This window comes from Leuciscus leuciscus (genome assembly GCF_965113295.1).
Source record: "Leuciscus leuciscus genome assembly, chromosome: 21".
NCBI classification, from domain to species: Eukaryota; Metazoa; Chordata; class Actinopteri; order Cypriniformes; family Leuciscidae; genus Leuciscus; species Leuciscus leuciscus.
Window position 1 is genome coordinate 22,554,343 of NC_138745.1, and position 21,230 is coordinate 22,575,572.

General features: G+C 37.6%; 1 protein-coding gene across 3 annotated transcripts; it reads right to left on the reverse strand.

Moving 5' to 3' along the window:
* Positions 1 to 200: 200 nt before the first annotated feature.
* On the reverse strand, positions 201 to 20,652 carry LOC309484731 (junctional cadherin 5-associated protein-like). 3 transcript variants are annotated; one of them, XM_082151078.1, is made up of 4 exons: positions 20,483 to 20,652; positions 9,661 to 10,142; positions 3,406 to 7,436; positions 201 to 2,635 (listed from the first exon to the last, which is right to left on the reverse strand). In XM_082151078.1, the coding sequence occupies exons 2-4, from the start codon at positions 10,011 to 10,013 to the stop codon at positions 2,601 to 2,603; spliced, it is 4,419 nt and encodes a 1,472-aa protein (XP_082007204.1). In that variant the 5' UTR covers positions 10,014 to 10,142; positions 20,483 to 20,652; the 3' UTR covers positions 201 to 2,600. The 3 variants fall into 3 exon arrangements, with proteins under 3 accessions (XP_082007204.1, XP_082007205.1, XP_082007206.1); XM_082151079.1 differs by lacking the exon at positions 20,483 to 20,652 and adding an exon at positions 17,456 to 18,165; XM_082151080.1 differs by lacking the exon at positions 20,483 to 20,652 and adding an exon at positions 17,372 to 18,165.
* Positions 20,653 to 21,230: the final 578 nt, after the last annotated feature.

Sequence of the window (21,230 nt, forward strand, 5' to 3'; positions counted from 1 at the left end):
GGACTATCCCTTTAATTGTACAAAACATTAAGCATAAAAAGTTGAACGGTTTTAATTTCAAAGTAAACATGAATTTTAAGTGACAACAATGAATGTTTGATGAATTTCAACTTTATCACAGTATGGCAAAACTTCCAGACTTCTGAGTGTGAGAAACAAAATAAGTTCAAAATAATGACTCAAAATAAAGACTTTCGAATAATGAGAAAAAGGTTTTCTTTATTACTTGGCATTCATTTGTTCAACAAATGTGTTTGATTATCATGTATATGTTTGTTTCTAGGAACACTTTATTTACACATTAATTAAATGCATTGCAAAAGAGAATCATCCTTTTTTTTTCAGAAGAATGCAAGCGCTGTTATAGTCCAAACATGTAAATTGTGTTTTGTTTTATATGACTCTTTATAAACCTGTTAAAGAGGAAACAAGCAAATTGTTTCTCCTTTCCATGTTACACATAAAATTATTAATAGATGAAAATAAAACAAAAGTCCATGCAAGGAGTTTATTAATGAGCAATCTACTATAATGTACAAAGGAGTTTCCTCTCAAATATTTCATTCACATTCACCCAATACTTCAAAGACACAAGTACTGAGGTGCACAGTAAACTTTCCGTAAAATATTCAAAAATAGCTTGTTTTGAATTTAAATATTGTTCAAAGCTTTTTTAGCAGGATAAAAATGTGCACAATGTAATAATGAATATATTTTAATGTAGTACCAAATGCAATTGTATGCAAAACATTTTTCCTGACCCCAGTTTACATCTTTTATCTCATGCAGAGAAGGCAAATCAGTTCCAACTCAATACAAAATAATCATGTACAGTTTCTGTATGAAAATAGAAAAAGATATTAAATGCCATATACGTTATATGCAACAATATAATCATCTGTTTTGAAAAACAAAATTGTACAAAATGGTATAAACAATCAAGGACTACTTACAACAAAAATGTGATACCAACTTACAAAAAGTAAATGTGATTAATGCTAAGTCTTATTGTTTCCCTATCCACTGACTACAGAACATCTTTTTTCATGAATTCATGGTTTATTATAATTATGCTTATGGCAAATATCAATAGTAATATTACTATAACATTATGGTATTTGCACACTTTATCCACAACAATAACTATATTCAGAGTAAATGGAGGCAATGACTTTACTGGAGTTTTTGGCAGAGACCACTATTTCTGTTTTTTGGATGCGCTAATTTGTTTTTACTTAAATTAATTTTAGTGCACTTTGGACTGCATTTATAAAAACCATGTGATGGAAATATCATTGGGCAACTGTTGTCCACCTCAACTATGCAAGTACAGAGTCATAACAGAAAGTAACCAAGCAATTACAAGGGTAAACTAGTTAACAAACACTACATCTGGTAGGTATACTGACAATATAAGTTTTTAGAACTGAGATGGACTTAAGATTTAGAATACTTCATTTGTGCATAAAGAAACATAACAATTTCTGACATCTGTGCAACAAAAAGCACGCCACACGGCACAATAAAAGAATCATTCATTGCCAGAGTAATACAGGATAATAGACATTCAGATATGATATATCCATAATGATTGTAATCAAGCAAACAAACTCACAAGGTAAAATAAAATCCACTTTTTCAAATATATTTTCATCTGTACAGATTGTTGATAGCTTGATAAAAATAAATACATTTTTCTTCTTTTTTTTATTGCATTTTGTGGTGAGATGATACATTGTCAGATTGCTACTCTGAAAAGCTCAAACTGCATACGAGATGTGAAAACTCTTAAGTGCAGGGAGTAATTTTAAAGCAATTACTATGGAAACTAAAATCACTGCAGTTAAGATTAAAGTTGCTGAAGACCAAGATTTTACACAAAATATCTTTAAATCTTTGCCTCTCTTCACCTTTCTTCTTAGCTGCCTCTTTTGGGTAAAAGCATCCTTTTACATAATTTGCAAATAATAATAATAATAATTTTGTATTGCAGTTTTACCACAGTGACATACATGGTTTCTTACTTTCCTTTTAACATTTCTTACAAAAATATTTTTCTGTGATTAAAAGCACAGTGTAATGTCACTGATTCAGCTGCTACCTCGCCAGTCCAGTTCATTGCTTTGTTACATCAAGGCCTCTCTCCTTTCTCTCATTGGTAATACTGCAGAAAATGAGAAGTGCAAGCTTTTGTGTCTTTCTTGTTGCTGTTGGCACAATGACCCTGGTGTGTTCTGTGAAAGCCAAACAGAACTCCAGCATTTGCTGGTGCAGAGAAACTTTAGAAAATTATTAAGTCTGTACAGACTGATTTGTAGCTATATTTGTGTAATATCTGAGCTTTACTTGATATACATTATACATTCATATCTCATCGATAGACATCTTAGCTATTCCAGCCATCAACAGGTCATAGAAATTCCCAGGATTAATAGTCTTAATAGGTGACATGAAGTCCATCTGCCTGCTTATAAACTTCTCTGACTATTTTTAATCAAATGAGAGGTTCTAGCCTACATCATTTTCAGTTTCAGATGAGTGTTTGTTTACAGCCTGTATTCTAGTAAAATTCACAGGGTTTGCTCTGACCGTGCCCAAGTTCAGACTCTCTCCACATGACTGGGGTCGTATCCATCTGAAAACAAATACAAATCATATTAATTACTTTGACTCAAAACCATAACATGACATTTAAAAGGAGAGCAATATCAATTTAGAGTAAACTTCTTTTTTGAAAAAAAAAATCGTTTTTATAATAATATAATATAATATAATATAATATAATATAATATAATATAATATAATATAATATAATATAATATAATATAATATAATATAATATAATTGTTTTGGTCCATTATCTATTCTCTCCTGATTTGTTATGGCAATGAATACAAATCACACCACGCTTCCCTCTTGTGGTGAAAAAACTCATTGCCCTCAAGTTTTAAGGCCAGTTATTGTGGCTTGGCAACTCATAATGCTACAGAATATGCCAGGAAAAATTATCATTATTTCCACTGGAAGTTGATTGTCTGTCCATTTTTTTTTTTTTTGTATTTTTTTTTTTTTGGTATACCACACCAATTAAAACATATTGCTTAAAGTGACCTTTCCTAGTAATGGACTTCACATAATAGACATCACACAATACATAAAGCAAAACTGTAATATTGGAAGCAGACTGCTATGAAGTGTTTAACTATTACAAACTAAACAACAGCTAAGCTGACTGTTTGCCAACTGTTATCAACATCTTTAATAGGAACTATTATGCAGCTAAGATGTATCTACTCTTTAATGAAACTGAGAAAATCTTGTTTTCATATATGATTAAAACATTTTATATAGCATTTAATTAAAAAAATTTTTTAACGTTATGAATGATGAATTTAGTGTACTGACCTGAAATAAACAGCTTGTCATCATCCTCTATTGCAGACATTGTATTATCCATGTTGAATCCTTGTGGCAGAGTGATCTCTCGCTTGGCTACCATGCCACTACGGGGTAGTGGGATTGGACGTGCCATAGTCTTTGGTTGCTGTGTTGATCTGGCTTGTATCAGCTCTTCAGCCAACACTTCCTCCTGAACCCTTTCCATATCCTCTTCTTGCATATAACTTGTCATGTCTTTGCTTTCTCCGACTGCATTCTCACCATATTGATTCTCTTTCACTAGAGTTTCATCCACTTTTGTTGATTCTTTTAGTTCTCCCTCTTCTTCCAAGTCTGTCTCTTTGGCCAAGGTGATCCTGGTGATAGTTCTCACTAATGACTGAGAGCTTTCTTCTTTTGCATAGACATCATACTCCAGGGATGCTTGATCATTTGTGAATGAGAGCGGCAGAGGAGATGAGCAATAAACCTGAAACTGGTCCTGTGGCGCTTCTGTTATCTCAGCATTACCTGTCTCCTTCTTGTTTCCCATACCTACACTAAGAGTCAATTCCTCATCCTCGGCCAGTGGAAGCGACAAGCATAAGTTACTCGGAGGAAACTCTGGCAGCTCCAACACTGAAGAGACTCTCTGGCAGTGCTTCTCAGCACTAGGTAAATCTCCAGACTCCTCTCCTAGTCCTACCTCTGACATGTCTCCATGACTTTCCATAGACCTATCTAGTACCTCCTCAAACCCTCTACTGGCATTCTGCGTCTCCTCATTTAAGCGCATCTCTTTGGTTTGTGTTGCCAAAGCTGGAGCATCTGTGGTTATCAAATTACTTTCTACTGGTTTGCCATCAACCTGATCAACAACCAAGGCTTCAACTGGCACAGCAATGCCGAGAATCCTGGCAGCCCTTTGTTCAATAGATTCATTTTCAGGAATGCCTTTGGCACACTGGACTTCGTACAGATTACTAAGGTCTTCTGTCTGCATACTGTTGGCCTTCTCTTGACTCAAAAGAGTCTCAAGATGTTCATCTGCCAAGGTCTTTTCATTACTCCAGCTCATATAATCGGAATAAAAATTTTCGTCATCATCATCATCCTCAAAATTTGGCTTAAATCTACAATGAAGACTCTTGATCACATGGATGCGTGAGGACCTCCCTGATCTAGCAACCTCTGTGCTTTCTCTTCCAGCTTCCTTTTTGAGGGCTTTGGAGTTGAAGGCATTATTATTGTTCAAGCTTTGAGTACCATCGGTAAACTCAGGGCTGTGCCTGCTCAGATCTCCGCTACTGTCTGATGATGTAATCTGCAAGGTCTCACACATCTCTGAGTTATCTGAAGGGCTGGTTAACATAGGTGACTCAGGACTCAGGCATGTGGGGGATCCAGAGGTCACAGTGTCTGGAACGGCAGTGTATACTGTTAAACCAACATCCTTAAGCATACACTCCTTTGGCACTGGGATATCCTGCCTATGCATCTCCGAATCTGTGTCCTCACTGTGCAGAATCTCAAAGTTGACATAATTATCAGTTTTGGTGACAGGTATCTCTTGCGTATGACTGTCCACCTTTGGCTTGGACAAATAACTTTTTGTTCCTTTGTATTCTGGATGGCCTCTGCTCTCTGAATTGGACATTACATTTAAGTTATTGCTTTTGAGTTGTGTCTCTGTGACCTGCACTATATGTGACTGCTGAACAGTTTCTTTCTTCATGTGAACTGGGGTGGTTTCTTGTTTTGTATTGTTGACCTCTCTGCTTGTGTCACTCAGCTCTAAAATACTGTTCAATGCATCATCCAGCTCCTCTATATTCTGGTCAACATTTGGAGACTTCCCAGTATGATCCTGTATTTCCTTATTAAAAGACTCAAGCTCCCCAATAGCATCCCATTTTCGTCTGTTCACTGGCTTTAGCAAGAACTGTCCAAAAACTTCTTGACCATCTGCTGTTTGCTTGGTCTTTCTCAGCAAAGGTTGACGGTCTGGAGATGGTGGAATTGATGCTGACTGGGGTAGAGTCGGGCTCCTTATACTTGAACTACTTCCAGTCCCAGTTCTGGAGAATGCACTGTTGCTGGAAGGATTGAGATCCTTTTGACCTATCATGGGATATCCGTAGCTGGCACTACAGTCGGTTCCATCATCATTGTCAGTGATTGCGTAACTGGAGGGATGGTCATTTGCAGGAGGATGGGTATTTCTGGACACTTCCGGAGAGCCCGTCTGAGTTTCCTGGTTTCTGTACTGATCTCCAGGCCAGGATCCTGCATAGAACAATTCATTGTCTTGACTTGGATCAAGTGTCCTAGTATCTACAATCTCTTTTCTTAAAGGGGAACTTTTAATTGACAGGGAGTTGCTGGACTGTATATGTGTCTCTTTGCTTGATGTTTTTATAAGGTTTTGGTTGTCATGCTGCACCACTGTGTTTTCTATTGAATTAGTCACTTTTTGATTGTTATTTGGGTCAGAGACACTTTTGTTTGCTTGCATACTAATAGGGACAGAAACCAGGCAAAACATTGTCTCTTTCAGCTTCTTCTTTGAGTTTTTCTTGTTCTCAGCCACAGTTTTTGCCTCAAATTTCTTTACTTGTGTCACTGTCTCAATCAAACCCTGGTCTGAGTTGGAGTTTTGTTGCATTGTCATCTGAATAGCAACTATATTGCCATGGGCAGCTGGATGCCTGTTGCAGTTTTTGTCAGGTATTGTGTTTGAATTTTCTGTCTCCTTCAACACTTCCTTGTGCATACTGTCCTCATTAACAGAGACACTAATATTGCTTTTACTTGGTTCAGTGCGGTCAAAGGGTTTCTCTGTGAGAGAAAAGGCACTGTCATTAGACTTCTCAGATATGAGGTTGACCGGAATCTCATTTCTGATGTTTCTGATTTTGTCTGCATCTGTTAAAGAGTTCCCATCTATCCCTGCTCCTGAAATGTGCCTGACACGGGGGTCATCAAAGGGAATGTACTGAATGTTACCCATCCGTTCTTCACTGTAGCCTGGATACGCCTGTCTCCTGCAGGGCATACTTCTTCTTCCGTCTCTGTAATGGTCTGGCCAAGCCATTCCAGTTTGCCTGATAAACCATTCCTGCACTTCTGTCATGGCAGAGCCCTGCATAAATGGGTCACCTCTATACTGGTGGTTAGTCATTGAAATAGGATAAGTTCTGTGAGCCCCTTTAACTACAGACTGCCTCCTGTATGATGGAGGAGGGATATAACCAGGGGGCTCTACACCAGAACCGCCAAGTTCTTGTACAAAGTACTCTTGCCTTGAGAAGGGCAGTGGAGTTCTGTCTCTGGCACGAGGAACAAGCTCCCCTGTGAGCATCTCTGCGCTCCCACGCATCTGCTGGTGGACTTCGTAAGATGGAGGTCTGAGAGGTCGGCTGAATCTGGGTTTTGATAATGGTGCGGACTGTGCTCCTGATCGGTCAGTCCACCGCAGCCTGCACTCTTTATCATTAAGATGCCGTCCATGAGGGTCTCGTGTGTGGTGGCCGTTTAACTTATAGCTCCCATATGAATCTTGTCCAGCAGTTGGTATGCTGAAGTACTGGTGGCTTTCAGATTGCAGAGCCATTCTGGGCAGTGACTGGGACTTGTTTTTGGTTCTGGGTGGAACGGCTCCTTCAGCAGTTCGTGGCCTACGTTGCTCCTGTGCCACCTCGTTTTCAGATGGATGACGGCTCATGCTGGTCATCGGACGCCACTCCTCTGTTCCCAAACTTTGGTACTTTCTTTCAGCAGCAATTCTCCACTGGTGGAGGGCCATCTCTCTCTCTCTGGCACGTGCGCTCTCTGCCCGCCGTTGTCTTTCACGGTTATGTTCCTCTGTGCTCAAGGCGGATTCTGGCCTCCGCTGCATGCCCTCTGGTTTGTTGGGAACCCCTCCTCCACTTCCACGTGGGTCCCTGAAGTCTGCATAATCCAGAAGCACACTAAAGTCCTGACCTCTTCTCCGCCAGTAGGACACATCCTGCTCAGATCTAGGCTGAGAATGTATTCCTCTGTGGGTCTCAAAAAACCTGCATTAAAAACACACAGATGGAATTAAATAAATAGAGGTCAGCTGTTATATTTGATAAGCCATACTTTGGCAGGCAGTATTTATAGGACTTGAGGATGTGAGATGAAGAGATTTAATGTACTTTTTTTAACTATAAATGTCTTATTTATATTAAGAAATATTAATAACAACATATTGATTCATTATGTCAGTGGTTTTCAACTATATGTCAGTGGTCCAGACACAAAAATCATTTATACAAATAATAAACTGACAATGAAATTGTTTCTAGTTATATACAGTATAAAAACATGAATATACTTAAAAGTGAAGTAAGCGAATTCTGAGAAAAGCTACTGAAAGTGGATCGAACCGAGCACCACAACACGCATGTAGTTAATCAGCAATAGGGGGCGTATACACTCATGATGGGGAGGAGAAAGAGTGAGCAAGAGGAAGATTTGAAGAAAGATTGTAGAAAGAGAGATGGCTGAGAGACATTACAAAAGACAAAATTTAAATGAAATTTCACTGGAAAAAGAAGGGTTATGATCAGAGCTTAAGGACCTGCATAAATATTAGAAAAGCTTTCCAGCGCTGGAGAGACCTACGCGGGAAGGCCTGGGTGCAGATGCATAGGCTGCTTTGTTTCTGCTCCATACATGAGTAACATTGGTTTTGCTATGTTTCATAGAACCAAGAGAGTGTCGATGTTTGTCTGGAGCTGGTGTCCTGCTGACGACTAACAACAAACTCTTACTTGTGTACTTACTTACTCTTGTGTACTGTATGTTAATTTTTTATCCTTCCTTCTCCTTTTTTCCTCATCTTTGCTTTATTTTTCACCAAGCATTATTTTGCATTGCTTCAGCTATGATAGAGAAGCACCCACTCTTGCAGTGCATGTTTGTGCATTTTGAGGGCGGAGCAATGATGACTGTTGATTTCAAATATGATTTTCAAAAATGTTTCTCAGGACACATCTGTGTTCAAATCCCACTATGCCAACACACAGGCAACATCACACTAACATTAAAAGAAGGAGGTGCATGCTGACAATGATGTCAACAAAGCAGAAGACCTCAAAGACCCCAATAAACTGGGAGGTTTTAATGGTGCAAACACACCAAAATAAATTAGCATTTTATCTTAAGCAGGAACATGACTAACTTGTGTGGTGCAAAACGTTGAGTCAGCACTGAAGGTCTGTTCTCTCATCCAATATCTTGGCAGCAGAGAGCATATGATCTGCATGTTAAACAATTCTGACCTGCACTCATGGAAGGATAATCTAGCTTAGTATCAGTCACAGCAGTGGAGCTGCTCCCTGCCCTGAACTGCTGAGTCTCAAAACATGTGACATGCAATTACTTAAAAGTGCAGAGATGCACTATAGCTTGATAGTATGCCAATAATTGTCAAAAGAGACATATCTATCTATGACATTTATGACATTCATAATCTATGACAAAAGGACATTATGACTGACTAACTGATTATAGGGAAAAAATGACATTTTGCAAAATTCGTAAGGAAAATTAAGCATTCTCATGTAATTTTTTTCTAAAGAAAATTAATATTTGAAGCTGCTCTGCGACAATGCAGCAGGCAGAATTCAGATATGCACCATGTTTTATTAATAATGCTGTTATATAAGAGATTGTTATAAGGAATGGAATATTGATCTGACAAAGGGCTCATGGCCATGGGGCATGTGGTTTACTGCTGGCTCTGCTTGCAGAACTGAGCATGCTCAGCAGGGGGTGCTGCGGGCTTTCAGACAACATTGGTGTTTATTCCACTACAGTCCCGTGTGAAATGAGAGGAAATAAAAACCGCACTGCACTAAACATATTAATGAATTCATCTGCTACAGGGGGAGTGAGGTAGGAGAGAGTGCAGGGAAATGAGTGAGACTGAGGAAACGGAGTACATAAAAATGTAGGAAGTACAAAGAGGATGACGTGAGGATGAAAGAAAGTGCAAACAAAAAATAAGATATGGAGGGAGAAAGGCGACAGGGGAGGAATTCAAAAAAAAAGAAAAAAGGGAAAACTGGGATATGTCCTGGTGCAAAAGGGAAGTCCTTGACAGCTCCTACCTTTACGTAACACTCTTCATCATGCAAGACAGCTTAAACCTCAGATCAAAGGAACGAATGAAAAAGAAAGAAAGACAGCAGCAATACAAGAATGTTGGACAGAAGATGAAGAGGTCAAAAACAACTCATGAGCACAACTCACCCACTGTCCGTGGTCATGCTGTCTTCTGGCAAACGTCCATCTCCTAGGTTACCGTTGTCCACGTCTTGTGTCCTCTGCTTCCTGACCCTGTTTTCAGTGTCACCGGGGAATCCCCTGGCAGGAGCTTGTCTGATAACTCCACCGCTGTAAACATGGTCCCCCTCGTAGCCATTCACGCCGCTGTGTCCTTTCCGCTTCTCAGCGATTTCACACCGGCTGTCGCTTCGTGACGGCAGACATTTCTCATAGGTTGCAGGGTGGGGGGAAGACGACTGTGAGACGGGGACATTGTTGCTGTTCCTTTGTGGGACTTTGTATCCATGAGAGATGAGAAGGTCTTCCACGCTGTACATGGCTACGCGGTGTGTTTATGCTTCTAGTGGTGTGTGTGTGAGTGTATGTGTCCGTGCGAGTGTCAGATGAATTCCACTCCTAGTCCAGATGAGGCAAGCTCATGAACAGCTGCACAGGAGAGGCCATCGCTGTGAAAGAAAACGGGACAGAGGGGAGGGAGAGAGAAAGAGAGAGAGAGAGACACAGATGAAGTTAAAATGATTATCTCTCACAGTTTTTTTCATAAGAGGATTGCTGCTCACAGCCAAAACAAAAAGGTCCTATCTTGCCACGAGAGAAACGATTCGTATTGCTGTCGGTCTGTCTATCCACTGACCCAGTCTTCTCTTCTACCATCTGCCCCCTCTTCTCTTCTTTCCTCTGTTCTTTATCCAGAAGGAAAATCTCTCCAGGATGACTGACTATCCATTCTTAGAAACTTTATCTTACCTAGGTGTGGAAAAAAATCTTGAGCCACTATACCGACTTTAGCAATCGAGTAGTTGTTATAAAGACTTTATAAGAGGCCCTTTGTGTCTTTTATTTTAATAAGATGACAATTAGCAATCTCATTGATCGAAAATATAAGCATGAGCAAAATGTTATATGTAATTATTTGAAGCAGCTCCAAAGCAGTTTGTTTGGATATTTGAATATGTGTGGATCTTTAAATATACAAGGATAGACAAACCTGAAATCACTTACAATGGAAAGAACTTTGAAAGAAAGAATTTCCCCTACGAGGAAAACGGTTTAATAAAACTATTAAATAATGTCTTTATGAATATATTTAAAAAATGCAAAAAGGTTTGCATGAATGTTAAGTTAAGTTAAGAAAATATCAACTACATTATTTAAAACCCATTACAATGATGGTAATTCAGATTGTGATGAAACCTAATCTCATGAGATCAGATTTACGTATGAACATGCAACAGATTAAACAGTAGTAGGCCTACTGGTGTAGACAACAGGTAACCAAAACAAAACCTGCCTCGAAAAGTCTGAGCAAGACTAAGGAAAAGACCTAACCTGTCCTAAACACATCCACACACACACTGAGAGAGTAAGAGAAAACAAAACTGCCTGCAATCTCCATTGTAAGTATTACAGTTATTTCATTGATCTGCTGAGGGTGAAGTCCAAATGGTAGCTTAGACTTCCACAATACCTGAATGTTCTCACAGCTTTGCATGCTGACTGATTCTGTAATCTCCCTTAAACAAGCTAAAGCAGAATCTTTTATGGAAAAACATGATTAGGCCTAATTATAAGAAAAAGTAGTCAATGACAATTATCACCACAATCGATAAAAAGACCCACAACCTTGCGATTATGAATGATTCATTTCTACCATGTTACAATTTTACATGTTAGAAGATATGGACTGAGATTGAGATTTTTCTTACCACATTTTTCCAAAAGAAAATGTCTGTTTTGATCTAAATGATGTTTGTCAGAAGTTGAAGGAAGCAGTTAGCAGAGGTATGACTTTCACATTTTCACACTTTCCAACCCAGATACTCCAGACTGATCCACATTCACCATTAAAAGCCCTTAGAGAGAACTGCCTCTCACAGCATCATCTAGCACACTCAGAGGTCAAAATGGTCAATAAAAAAGCGTTCTTTTCTCTAGCTCTTTACGTCTCCTCTTGCAGAAACTCACACTGACAAATTTAGCACAAAAAAAAAAAAAAAACACTAAGGAAGAGTTTCCATCTCTACTGCCACATGGAAAATTCTTAATGTGAATTTTATCAATGACATTCATTAACACTAGTCATGTCTTTCAGAAACATTTAGTCCACCTGCAAACACGCACACACACACACACACACACACACACACACACACACACACACACACACACACACACACACACACACACATTTACTGTACATCTCACTAGTCAAATAATTACATTTGTGGCACTGATCATGTGAAATCCTTTGTACAGTCGTTCAGATGTTATTCAATTGAAGCAAAAGATGCTCTTTGCGTAATTCTCAAATAATGCTGGATAACACGATCATAGGCTTTACACAAACTTCTGTGGTTCATATCAGCTGGTCAGCAGCTGTCAGTAAATTCTTATATTTAAATATTTATAAATAATTTATCCGTGCACATCATTACTTTTTCATTCATGCACCATATTAATCTTTAATTAAAAACATTAACTTTCCCTCCCCCTCGATGGCATCTCTTCTCTGATGACGTGTGCACCGTATTGAGAGGAGGGCAATAATCCCTCCCCTCCAGCAACCTGTCACTCACATGACATCACAGCAATTAGCAAACGACAACAATCCAATCAATTCCAGATGGACAAAATCATGTCACGCACTAAAAAAAAATCTCGTTCGAGAAGAAAGAAGCAGTTTCACTCTGATTTACGTCACAATAGAAAAGAAAAGACCCAAAATATCTGTCTTCATCCCATTGCAACACAATAAATTCAAAAGCCAAAGACTTCAAACAATTCAAGCCAGGTCCATGGAGACTCTAAATAGCATAGAAATGTCTGCCTGCTTCAGAGCACAGCTGACGTTTTCTCGATGACAAACTGCCTCTTAGAGCATGAGTAAATTCATAAAATTGCAGATACGTGATCTAGACTACATTGCTTTTTTTTTTTTATTAATGACCTGCTTTTATGGCTAACACATGTCACAAGCTAAAAATGAACAAAAGCACAGACAGACCAGTGATGTCATGAGGCTGCTCTGAGCCAAAACGCCACAATAGCAGTGAATCATTTAATTCCATGCAGATATTGAGAACTTTAGATTTCTTTTTCCAGCAAGAAATGCTGAAGACCACCTCCTTGTGTCACCCACTTCGTGTAAAATCCCTTATTTGCAGCTAAATGCTAAAGATAACACCCATAAAGGTGGTGGGCCTCTTACCTCAGAGCAAACTGAACTCTTTTTCCTCTATAGACTGCAAGGTTTGCCTGTGGAGCCAGCACTGCCTTCCCTCATAAATGAATCACACATTTTTAGGTCTGGCCTGCCTCACACCCCCCTCACCAGCAGTCCTGCAGAGCCCAGAGCTGCCGCCATGACAGTTTGGTGTCAACTCTTTATTCTTAGACTTAGTCAGATTTGTGGTATGTGTTTGTGAAAGAAAAAAAAGACCAAAAGAGAAAGCCCAATAATAATAATAAAAAATATATATTTAAAAAAATACATTTTCACTCAGAATCGGACAATGTACTGAATTTTTGCTAAGCTTTCTTTATAAAAGTTATTATGCAAAAGTGTGATTAAGATGTACAGCAAGCTTCATTGACTGGGAATTGAGTAAAAAAAAAAGATTGACTTGCATGTCAGACGAAAAAGAAAGTCAGAGGTGGATCAAATACAATATTTTGTATTCTTTGAAATAACATAAATCAATGAATCGAGCACATTACGACCAGGAACATGTATTAGAGAGTAAATAAGGTCAATTTTGATTTCATGTTAACTTCCAGTCTCTGGAGTGACAGAACAACTGCGATGAAGCTCATGATGAACGACCTCATCAAACTAATGTCTCCTCACAGATTGCCTAATAAGTGCCATAAACATGAACGTAATGGCCAACGGAGTTTTAAGCCTGAGAGCACAACCACTGTACCATGACACAGCATCATCTCATTCACTGAGTCAAATGTAAATAGGGATTCTGAGTGTCTATGGTTAACCAAAATAATATGTTTCATAACAAACAATACAATGTCCACCCTGTCCTATAAAAAGTCCTTTCAGTGCCTCACCCCTTCATTGTTCAGTCCATCCACAAGGAACTCCTACACTGTCCCTTAACAGGCACGTGTTCACACTCGGACAACAGGCGCTTCATCGTAAACACTGTGACATCATCATCACTGTTGACCTCTTCTTCCTGAGGATGTGTGCACATTTCAAGAGACAGGGACAGATGGTTTGAATAAGCCTTTAACATTTACATTACAGTAATTTAATAGATGCTTCATATATTTAATAGAATGGTAGACATACACTACCATTCAAAAGTTTAGGGTCAGTAAGATTTTATTTTTTAGAAAGTAATTAATACTTTTGCTCAGCAAGAATGCATTAAAGTGACAGTAAATACTTTTACATTGTTATAAAAACAATCTATTTCAAATAAGTGCTCTATTAATTGTGATTAATCACATCTAGCATAGAAGTTTGTGTTTATATAATATATGTGTGTATATATAGTATTATATTTATATGTAAATTATATATATATATATATATATATATATATATATATATATATATATATATATACATACACACAATATATGTGTGTGTGTATATATAGATATACATACATAATATATGCATACATAAATGGGTGTGTACACACACATAACATATATATAAACATAATAACACAACACACATATTATATAAACAAAAACTTTTATGTAAGATGCGATTGATCGATTTGACAGGACTAATTTAAAATAAATGCTGTTCTTTTGAAAGTTCTATTCATCAAAGAATCCTGAATAAATGTATCACAGTTTCCACAAAAATATTAGGTGGCATAACTGTTTTCAACATTGATAACAAATAGAGATGTTTCTTGAGCAGCAAATCAGCATATTAGAATGATTTCTGAAGGATCATGTGACACTGAAGATTGGAGTAATGATGCTGAAAATTCAGCTTTGCATCACAGGAATAAATTACATCATAATTAGAGAAAACAGTTATTTTAAATTATAATTATATTTTATAATATTACTGTTTATTTTACTGCATTTTGATATAAGAGACTTATTTCTGAAACATTAAAAAACTGGGTGAACCAGAGCAGTACAAAAGCTAATGCAAAAGAGAATAATGGAGGAAGTGAAGAAAGATTTATTTAACGTATATTTAATGTAGTGCTTGCTGATGATGTCTATGCCTTCAGGGTTTTTTTAAAAGTATGTGATGGTCATAGTTGCCACCAAATTATTTATGCCTCTATTCTCTTAGTGACAGACCAAAGCTACAGCTTTTGAGGAAAAAAAAACATTAAACGGCTCTTGTTTTGTTTGAGCTGTGGTCATGGAGCCATTTTGCTTTCTTTGAAAAGCGGGGTTTCAAACAATAGCCTACAAGTATCATGGTGTCACTGGCAGCACTAAAGAAATGTTTTCAAAGTCTGGTAATTCAATTGGCAGGAGGACCAGAGGATCATCAAAGTAGGAAGTAATGCTTTTCCAGGCTGGAACTAACCACAGCTGAACAGTACAGAGTCAAACCTACAGTACAACTCAGTTCTCCATGTTCTCCTACAACCCTGAAAAATACTACATTTAGAATTTACCAATAGACAAAGTTACAATAGATTGTGTAAGATCTAGATCTACATGCCATCTTTATCAAATTTGTTCCAACAGATTTTAAAAGTTCATACAGAAATGAGATTTTTGAGCCAAGCTGGGTTTATTTACTCGTCATTTAAACCTAACTAAACATTTAAAAGCATGAAGTGCCGTTTCTCTCCTCGCAGTCCTGAAATGTGCTGGCTCAAAATGAGGTCTTTGCATCCATGCTTGAACATACTGTCAAGGTCAACTGCTGCTCTGTCTTGTGCTGTTAATGTGGCAATTTAAACTGAACAGAATGGTCAGCACTTGAATGAAACAAATCAAAATTTATATGTCTATTAAAATATATGCCTGTGACTGTCACTAATTTTCAATGTCATTTGAGACATTCGTGATTTGTACGCCCAATCTTCTTGTTTATGTCAGGAAGCACAAAGGCCTTGAGAAAGATGATCCAAAACCCACAAGAATATATAACAACCTAATCGTGAGGGGGAAAACGGTTATGTTAGGCCTTGAAGGTTCAGTGATTTGACCGAGGACGTCTACAAAAGCATGCTTATAAAAAGCAACAATCAAACAACACGTACGACTTATTCATGGTCTTAACACACTGACGATAAGTATGACTTATTCACAACAGGGTTTCTAATGAACTAACCCGCATGGCTGTACATAATTCGAGTGAGGAGACTTGACTTACAGAGAGACGACAGTGACAAGGTTTATCAGTTAAAAACACTCTGATCAAAGGACTGGCATACACAGGCATTCTGCTAATTACGCTCTTATCCTGCCAAAGAATATGATCTCAAATGAAGGGGAAGAAGCTTAGAGACGTTTCAAAAAACACCACTGTGTTAAACAGCACAGACAGGAAAACTTGGTGACTATAGACTATCACTGAAACTGCAAGAGCAAGAGCAAATAAAAGCCTACAATTTAGTATTAATAAATAAACGGCAAAGTAATGACACTTAAAACTGAATAGGCCACCTAATACCAATACATAATGCTATACTTCTGCTCATTTACCCTTCAAACATTGAACAGTGAGGAAGGTTACTGTTATAATCAGAGGAAAAAAGCTGACCAGTGATTCTTATCAGTTTCTATTCCTCCCCTGAGCTTAATCATCTCAGGCTAATGTATTTGACCAGAGGAATCCATACAGGAGCATTGGAAAGTTCAGTGGTCCATCTGTTTTCCATATGAGTTTAAGGCCTCTAATCTAATGTATGACATCATCATATGCAAGAGCTATTACCAATCCTTTACCCTGGATCTCTTTTAATTACCATTAGGCCGGTATTTCATTGCACAGTTTCATCTGCAGATGGTTGCACTTAGCTTGTTAAATGTTTATCACAACCAAAATGCTTCTGATCTTAAAGCAGTTAAATTGTTGATCCACCAGCTTTCATTACTATGCAATATATAAGGAATTTGTGGGGGGAAAGCTCGTCTTTTACATATTATTGCACCCTAATGTCGACCAATATGCAACTCAAACTATTGTAATTAGTTTAGTAGTATATCTATCAAACTTGTGTTTTTGATAAACTGAGGTGAAATTTAAAATAAAATAAAAGAATAATAATACAAAACTTTTTTTTTTATATTATACAAATCTAAAAACTGTAATCCAAGTTTAAAAGAAAAAATACTTTCACAGATTTTCAGAATCTTGGAACTTCAGGTATCTTCTGTTCTCTTTCTGTTTTCTTTTCCAATACAGGCAAGAATTGAAAACAAACTTATACTTTAATGTTATCTATTCTTTTAATAAGCAATGGCCATTTGATTACATTCATGATCTGAATGGGAACCTGTGCAACGATTTGTAAGAACATTCTCTGTTTTTTGAATGAGGCAACTCTATTCATTAATCTCTATTATGGATTAGGTCTTGTACGCTCTATGCATGTTTACAAATGAACACGCCACTGTAAAGTGCCTAAAATTCCACTGAAATCTGAATGATTAACTGAGCAGTTTTTAAAATTAGGAAAGAATTATGTCATCAGTCTGTTCAGTAATGAACAGCCCTCACCACTTAAATGTGACCAACTGCATGTGTGCATCAGCGGTATCAGCACATTTCCAGGAAACAGACTCCAGCCTTTTCTCCACGTACCACTAGATAAGTGATGCTCTGTGATTCAGCTCTCTTCCTCTTCTGTCCTTCCATTGCCCTCCCTTTCCTTTAGACGTAAGGAATACTTAAGTAGACTAAACTTTGGATGTACATGTTCTTAGTTCAGTGTCACTTGATGCAGATAAAGTTATGTGAAAGAAAAAAGCACATCTTGAGGTCAACCAATATGGATTTTTATGGATAATATACAAGTGATATTGACTAAATACTAAATTGAATTACAATAACTGCCTTCAAAATAGGCCTGATTTAATAGGCCTTAGCTATTTTGAAGTCTCTTATGCTCAAGCCTGCATTTATTTGATAGAAAATACAGAAAAAATTTGTAATATTGTGATATATTATTACAATTTTAATATACTTTAAAATATAATTTATTTCTGCGATGCAAAGCTGAATTTTCAGCATAATTACTCCAGTCTTCAGTGTCACATGATCCTTCAGAAATCATTCTAATATGCTGATTTGATACACCGTTATTATCAATGTTGGAAACAGTGCTTCATATTTTTTTTGGAACCTGTGATACTTTTTTTAGGATTAATTGATGAATAAAAAGTGGAAAAAAACAGCACATATTTCTAACCATATAAATCTTTTTTTATTCATCAAAGAATCCTGAAAAAAATCACAGGTTATAAAAAAATATTAAGCAGCTGTTTCCAACATTGATAATAAATCATCAACATATTAGATTGATTTCTGAAGGATCATGTGACACTGAAGACTGGAGTAATGATGCTGAAAATTAAGCTTTGCATCACATAAATAAAATATATTTTAAAGTATATTAAAATAGAAAATATTTTAAATTGTAACAATATTTCACAATATTACGTTTTTTCTGTATTTTTTTTTATCAAATAAATGCAGGCTTGATGATCATAAGAGACTTCTTTCAAAAACATGAAAATAGTAATATATATAGGGGGGAAAATGTATATATAAATTGTTTTCCCAAATACAGTATATATTTATATTCACCCCACATTACAGCTTTTTTTTTATTATTTGATCCTTTGGCCAAAAAAAGCTGTAATGTGGTTGGAAAATATATCTATAGATATTTTGCCAATATATCTTTCCCTCACATTAGACCTTTGTTTGATCATTTGATCCTTTTGGCATTAACTTGACCTATTCACACTTTATTGTGATCAACCATTTGTTTTGTTTCTTCACCTTTTACAACAGCTTCCAACATGCAAAGCTTTATAACAAATGGCCCACATTCTTGCTTTTGAAAACAAAGATCTGTAAACCACATGAAGACAGATATGCTTGATTACCGGTCCTTTCCAACAGCCTCTTAACAGGACCTTGGCAATCAAAAGACCTGTTGTACATTGTGCCTACTCTGATCACAAAACATCCCTTCACATAGATAAGGGCTCATTCTAAACCAGACTCCTCTGCACTGCTGGCATCTAAGTCAAGGTCAACCAAAAGCAGCCCCGCTCTTGAACAGTAGCTTCCCAACTGAGTGGAGTTACCATCCGGCGCAGAGTTGTTGACCTCGCACCTCACTGTTCGCATCCCGCGAACTGACACAGGTCGCTTCCTCTGCACGTGAGACACATGCCCTTTGATGTTATTCACTATAACCAGCCAGTGTCAACACAACAGGAGGCTGTTTGTCTGAACAGTTTAACAACAACTGCTGACACAACCAATAGAAGCTGCCTGATCTCCATTCACACAGGTATAATACGGGAATAGGCTATTATCGTTTTCAGAGAGGTCGACTTTTTTTGGGTCCCCAGTCAACTTGGTAACTTTTTTTTATTTTGTGTAGGCTAATAAAGTGTTGTTCACATCCAAGAAGGATCATAAGTATAACGATAAAGATATAGTTTTAAAAATCATTCTTAATTTAAAAGAATAGCAGAGTCCACGCAGCAACTATAACGATAACGGTACAGAAAGATGACCAGATAGCCTAAATTAGAATCAGGTTCACAATGATTTTTTCTAGCTAACATTGACAGCCAATAAGAATCCATCCTGCTTTAAAGAGCTCATTTAAATCAGCAGATGACAGAACTGAAGCGCGTGCTTAAAATAAACAGAACCATATGGTGTGTTAATGTGGACGATAAAATCGTTCTTGGTGTGAACGGCCTTAACGCTAGTTCGGAACGATGTTGTTATGGTTATCTCCCGATGAACGCAATTTGCGAGCGCCTTTTAACCGCCAGGTGGAAATTCGCTAACTTATATTGGCCTAACCAAACTTATATGGTTATTGAAAAGTTTGAAAACACACAGCCTGTTAATATGTACGACGTATGCTAATTGGGGGTTACACAACACCCCCTAATTTTGGATTGTGCGAGTGACACCAAAATGATGGCTCCAGGCATGCGTGCTATAGCAAAACACGCATGTTGTTTTAAACATTAAAAAAGAAAGAGTTGTTGTTAGCTGTGGATTTGAACACTTCTGAAATAGGATACAGAAAATCCGTCTGCACAAAACTTGACATCAAAGTTATAATGGCATGCTACGTGAAGCCCCTTTCTCCTCTGCACTACACAATCTGCTCACTTCACCCTTTACCTCTCTAATGTAACACACATCTTGCGCACTGCGCCCGACCCCTAAGCACACAATTTACAGACAAGCAGCAAGCTGTCTGCCTTCTGGACTATTTTATTTATTTATTTATTTATTTATTTTTCACAGCGGAAAGCAACAAATTAGCTGATAATCATCAATGCAATTCATCTCAGTCCACAATATCATTCCAGCCGTAATCGTGGTCATTTATTCTGTGATAGATGCAGGGACATTAGTCTAAGGGACGATAGATGCATGAGACCGTTATCTCACAAGTTCATCCCTTAGACGCTTCATTCCCTGCGTTTATTGAACGGCCCGGGTCAGTGTAACTAACGTCAGCAGCTGAAATCGCGTTTAATTCGGCAAGGTCTACAAGAAAGCCTCGTCAATAAGCCCATTTTCGAATATGTTAATCAATTTCAGTAAAACGGAACGTCCACGTACCTGAGATGTGCTCTTTTCGAGGACCGCGTTTAGTTCCTGATGTAGTGTGCTGAATCCGCTCTGTGTTGAGCATATCTGAGGGAAAGGTTGTGCAGAGGAGAGCGAGAGAATTGAGCTCAAATGTGTCTTGTGTGGGTCGGCTGGCGAGGGGAATGGTTCCTCCCAGCGTGTGGGTAAACTTTTACTGACGAGACTGTAACATTACCCCACCCTCCCCATCCCATCCCATTCCATTCCACTATTACACAAACCCAAACTGAGGCTTATTCATGCTGGACATGATAACTACAACTGTTGATTAATGATGAATAATGCACTGTAATGCAAACATCTGGAGTCGGAGACCAGCTGAACAAGGTTTCTTAGTAGGGAGAGATACACTTTGAAATAATATTATTTTTCAAATTATATTCACTTTGGTAGGCTACCTACTATTTTTTTTTTTTTAACGTCACCATGAAATCCAAGTTGGCAGTTATTGTTTTTATGGGATATTTAATAATAATAAAAACATTTTTTTTAAAAAAGTGTGCCCACGTAATTTCTAGTAAAAAAAAACTTCACCTATCGCAACAACATCTCTTCTCTGATAACGTGTTTACTGGCATGAGGGCGGGACAACCTGTCACTCAATTGACATCACAGCAATAGGAAACCACAACGATCCAATAAATTCCTAATCGACAAAACCAATTCCCGCCCTACATTTTTTTTTTCACTCGGATATACAGTACATTACAATAGGAAA